Source organism: Otolemur garnettii, unplaced genomic scaffold (assembly GCF_000181295.1).
Source record: "Otolemur garnettii isolate 467f Iridium unplaced genomic scaffold, OtoGar3 scaffold00031, whole genome shotgun sequence".
Classification (NCBI taxonomy): domain Eukaryota; kingdom Metazoa; phylum Chordata; class Mammalia; order Primates; family Galagidae; genus Otolemur; species Otolemur garnettii.
Window position 1 is genome coordinate 2926027 of NW_003852426.1, and position 4973 is coordinate 2930999.

The window sequence follows — 4973 nt, forward strand, 5'->3', positions numbered from 1 at the left end:
AGGTGTGGTCCTAGGCCCCAGTCACATGCTCACGCCTGTGCTTTATTTGCTGCCTCACAGCCAGTCTCTCCACGAGTCTGAGCCCCATTAGGACAAGAATATGTGTATGAATATGGTAGAGAATAGGGCCATCTTTCCTGTTCCCTGTTTCCCCCACTATAGTCATCTGTCATGCGCACAGTGGACACAGCGCCCACATGCCACCCCTGGTGCAGGCCATACAGGTGCATCTTGTACTTGCGCCCGGGCTCCTGGCCCCCTACAGTGACCTCTCTCTCCTCGCCACTGATGTGCACTGCCTGGGGCCGTCCATCCCTGTCCTTATACTGGACAGTGAAGGAGTCGAAGTGGCCCTGGGGGGCGATCCAGGAGAGGCTCAGTGAGTCTGGGGATGATCCTGTCACTGTTAGCTCCCCTAGGAGCGGCTCTGTCAGGGGCTCTGGGACCTCTGTGCTGGGTTCTGTGGGGCTGGGGGTCTCGTCCACCTCTTCTTGTAAGGCTAAAAGGAGAGGGGGTAAAGGTTCAATCAGTACTTTCCTGTGATGGACAGTAGAGGACATGCATCAGGTATACTCCTCAAGCTGTAGGGTCTGCAGCTGGCTATGCAGTCTTTGTGTTTACTATTTGGTCACTCTTGGAATAACAGCATGTGAGGTGGCTCCCAACCCTGTGCTGTACTACTGGCAGGACTGCTCTGTTATAATCCTTCAGAAGGCAATTGGGACATATGTATCAGGAGCCAAAGTAATGCTCATTTCCTTTGACCCAGTAATCCCAGTTCTGGGCATCTCTCCTAAGAAAATTATTAACAACAGGAAAAAGTTATAACATGGAGGAATTCATTATGGGATTATTCATGACAGCAAAATGTGTCAGGAACCCAAATGACCCATGGAAGATGATTAATTTTCTTACAGCACTTTCATCATAAAGCTTCAAATAACCATTAAAATGATGACTAATGCTGGTTGTGTAGCCACAAGGTGGAAGATTACAATGTAACTGTGTACAAAAGAGTAAGGGCCAAGAATTATATGAACACTCTGACTGCAATTTAAAAACAACATGCAGGAAGGGAATGCACAGGTTGCAGGTGTTACTCCTGGCTGTCACTGGATCAGAAGATGGGATTGTAATACCCATCCTCCCATTTTTCAAGCTTTCCATAATATCACTGTATATTTTTCATTAGAAAAATGTGGACTAATAATAAAATTATGACCTATAGAAATTATTAATCCTATGGGTGGTGGGGGTGAGGAGGGTGGTGTAGACAGAACAGAAAGGGCAGGGAGTGGGCTGCCTCTCTCCTCTGTACAGGCTGCCATTTGCCACAACAATAGCAAAGAAGACACGACTGAACAGTGGATGAGAATTACCGCTTCCCTCTAGGCTGTGGATTTGTCTAGTGTTCATTTTCCAATGATTCTCCACTCGCCTTCTTCCCCCAAACACAAACGTCCTCTGAACACATTTTTAGAAGGGAGGCTTCTCCCCTAGGAGTCAGGGAGACTGAATGAGAATGGCTAGTCTGTCTGCATGGTCTTCAGGAGGTGACAGCACCCCTCATAAGGCCATTTGCTTAGTGTCACAGAGGCAGGAACTGCCCCATAAGAGACCAGCTCACAGAGGGGCCGAATTTTCTCCACGTGTAGGATCTCTCAAGAAATGCTATAAGTCAGGCCTGGGAATCTGACTGAGAATGGCTTAATAAAGGCGGCCTGACTGCACTTTTGGTATTTAATTCATCTTGTGATTCCTCCCCGCCTTGGTTTCTTATAGACTAAAAATTATGACTTTCTCATAATTAAAAATGAAATAAGTTACAAGAGTGATAGAAAAGGCATAGGAATGCAAAGTAGGGGAAGATAGTATACATTTTGTCTTTTCACTTGATTACAAAAGAAATGTTTGCCTGGCTCAGTGCCCGTAGTACTGTGGTTACGACGCCAGCCACATACACTGAGGCTAGGGGGTTTGAACCCAGCCTGGGCCTGCTAAACAACAACGACAACTGCAACAAAAACCAGCCAGGTGTTGTGGGAGGCAGCCTCCCAAGGCTGGGGCAAGAGAATCGCTTAAGCCCAAGAGTTTGAGGTTGCTGTGAGCTGTGATGCCACAGAACTCTACAGAGGGCAACATAGTGAGATTCTGCCTAAAAAAAAAAGAAAAAGAAAAAAGAAATTTTGTCATTTAAAAAAATTTGAACAATGCAGAATAGGATAAAATAGAAAAAGAATGTAATGGAAGATTCTATCCTGTCTAACAAATCATGCCTCCTATGGCATGTGCCTCTTTCCAGTCTTCTTGCCATGCCTGTAATTTTCTTAATTTCTCCCATTTTAACAGAACTATAGCTTGCAAAATGTCTGTATTTTCAAACGGTTGTGATTAGCATCCTTACAAAAATTTGGAGCTCTTTTTTCCCCCCAAAGTAATGGTCTGTGTTAAAACATTTCAATGGTGATATAATAGCTTATTTAATAGATGCTACCTCAATTATTCAGTTATCCTGATATGGTCTGATGCTGGGTTGTTTCTCTTGTGTGCATGCGTGTATGTAGTTTTAACAAAGAATGCTGGCTCGGCACCTGTGGCTCAAGTGGCTAAGGCGCCAGCCACATACACCTAAGGTGGTGGGTTCAAATCCAGCCCGGCCCGCCAAATAACAATGATGGCTGCAACCAAAAAATAGCTGGGCATTGTGGCGGGCGCCTGTGGTCTCAGATACTTGGGAGGCTGAGGCAGGAGACTCGCTTGAGCCCAGGAGTTGGAGGTTGCTGTGAGCTGTGATGCCACATAACTCTATGCAGGGGGACAGCTTGAGGCTCTGTCTCAAAAAAAATAAAAATAAATAAATAAAAACAAAGAATGCTGCAATTCGGATGGGAAGAAAGGAAGACTGGTAAGTCAGACTTGGCTTGTGCCTGCCATATTTTGCCCTTGTTGGTGACCAGTGGCTAAGTGTCAGAGGAATGCCAGGCCAGGGTGGAAAATGAAGCTGCAGGTAGACAAGGCCAACCTACCAGGCAGGGGCTGCAAGCCACGGAGAGAAAGCACAAAGGAGAGCAAGTCCCAGACCCACAGGGTTGGTGAGAGAGTGAAACAGTCAGCCAGGTACCCGAGAAGGAAAGGTAGTCAGTTATCCCTGGGGGCCCTATGCACTACTCACTGGTCATGCCCACAGTGGACACGGGGCCCACGCGCCGCCCCTCGTGCAGGCCGTACAGGTGCATCTTGTACTTGCGCCTGGGCTCCAGGCCACCCACGGTGACCTCTCGCTCCTCGCCCCTGACATGCATCACCTGAGGCTGCCCATCCCTGTCCTTGTACTGGACAGTGAAGGAGTCAAAACGGCCCTGGGCAATGGTCCAGGAGAGGCTCAGCGAGTCTGGGGACGATCCTGTCACTGTCAGCTCCCCCAGGAGTGGCTCCTCTGGGGGCTCTGGAGTCTCCGTGCTGGGTTCTGTGGGGCTGGGGGTCTCCTCCACCTCCATGGGGGCAGGGGTCTCTTCCACTGTGGCTGAGAAGGAGAACGGAGAGACAGAAAGTGAGGCAGGGCACCTGGGGAGTGTCCTCAGATCTTGAGGAGGAGAGAAAAACTGTGGCCATGACGAGGGGAGAAGCTGAGGTCAGTTCAGATGAGCCCCCCCACTTGGGGCTGAGTGGTCCTGCTCGGCTCACAGCTAGCAAACAAGACTAGGTTCTGGGGTCAGCTGTGGGGAACCTGGGACAGTCACCAACACAGTAAAGCTCCTGAAGGCCTCTCCTGCCCAGGAGGAAACATTAGTCAACCCCAGGGGAAGGCACAAAAGGAGCCACAGTGGCAGCCTCAAGCTGGTCTTTGTTACTGACCAGACCCCTGCCACCATTTCTGCTTCGCCGCCACCAAGAGCAGAAGAGTGAACCTCACTCTGGGTCCCAGCCTGGGGCTCCCATCATCTACTCACTTGTCACCCCGATGGCAGAGACAGGGCCCACACGCTGGCCCCCATGGAAGCCGTACAGGTTCATCTTGTACTTGTGACCTGGCTCCAGGCCTGAGATGGTGACCCCATCCTCGTGCCCTGGCACCCGCACTGCCTTGGGCTGTCCGTCCCCGTTCTTGTACTGGACCAGAAAGTGGTCAAATTGGCCCTCAGGGACCGTCCAGGAGAGGGTCAGGGAGTCGGGGGTGACATCTGTCAGAGTCAACTCTCCCAGGCGTGGCTTGATGGGAGTCTCAGGGGTTGTGGGCAGAGGCTCTGTTAGTGCTGGGATAATTTCTTCGTCCTTTCCTGCAGGTGCATCAGGAGATAGAGAGAATGGGTGGACATACCTGACAGGTTCCTTCTAGCCAGGGGATCTTAAGGTTTCTCTCTGACATACCAGAGCCCACAGCTTGTATGCCAGTGCCCCAGGCTTAGATCCTTTATCTTGTTTGATTGTTCAGCTCCCAAGAGTCAGAACACACATGAGGAGAAGGCACAATAGTAGGGTGACACCTTCATGACACCCAATGTGTGCATGCACTGCCCCCGCAGGAGCTGCTGAGTGAAGGTGATCGCAGGACATAATTAATGCTTTATAAGAACATCACACACAACAGACCAGTCACATCAGGAGGTAGTGACGTCCTCTGGGCTGGAGAATTCCACCTCATGTATGCTTCCCTTTAATACCCTCTCTGGTTTAGAATGCCTTTCTGAGTATTTTTAGAAACCTATTTTGATTTCACAGTGGAGGGTAAAGGGAGAGACCACCTGAGGTGAGTCATCTTTGCAGCTGGGTAGTCTCCAGACTTCTCAGTAGCTCCACTAACTTTCGGCAGAGGTCACACTTTCAGTGACGCCAGCTCTTTTGGCCTATAGGAATCAACTGCTTTGTTCTCATTGATTTCTTTAATCTTTTCTGTTCTTTATAGGGTTTTATTCTGCCTTGGTAGTTAAATTACAAAAACACTGCATTTCATTTTTCTTTCTTTTTTTTTTTTT

At 49.1% G+C, this 4973-nt stretch overlaps 1 protein-coding gene across 1 annotated transcript in view; it reads right to left on the minus strand.

The window, feature by feature from the left end:
- TNXB (tenascin XB) overlaps positions 1 to 4973 on the minus strand; it is a 62705-nt gene that overhangs the window by 14265 nt on the left and 43467 nt on the right. The window contains exons 21-22 of the mRNA XM_023512932.1: positions 3951 to 4277; positions 3173 to 3523 (exon numbers count right to left, since the gene is read on the minus strand). Of these exons, the coding sequence (XP_023368700.1) occupies positions 3173 to 3523; positions 3951 to 4277 (678 nt within the window). The remainder of the gene's footprint in view (positions 1 to 3172; positions 3524 to 3950; positions 4278 to 4973) is intronic.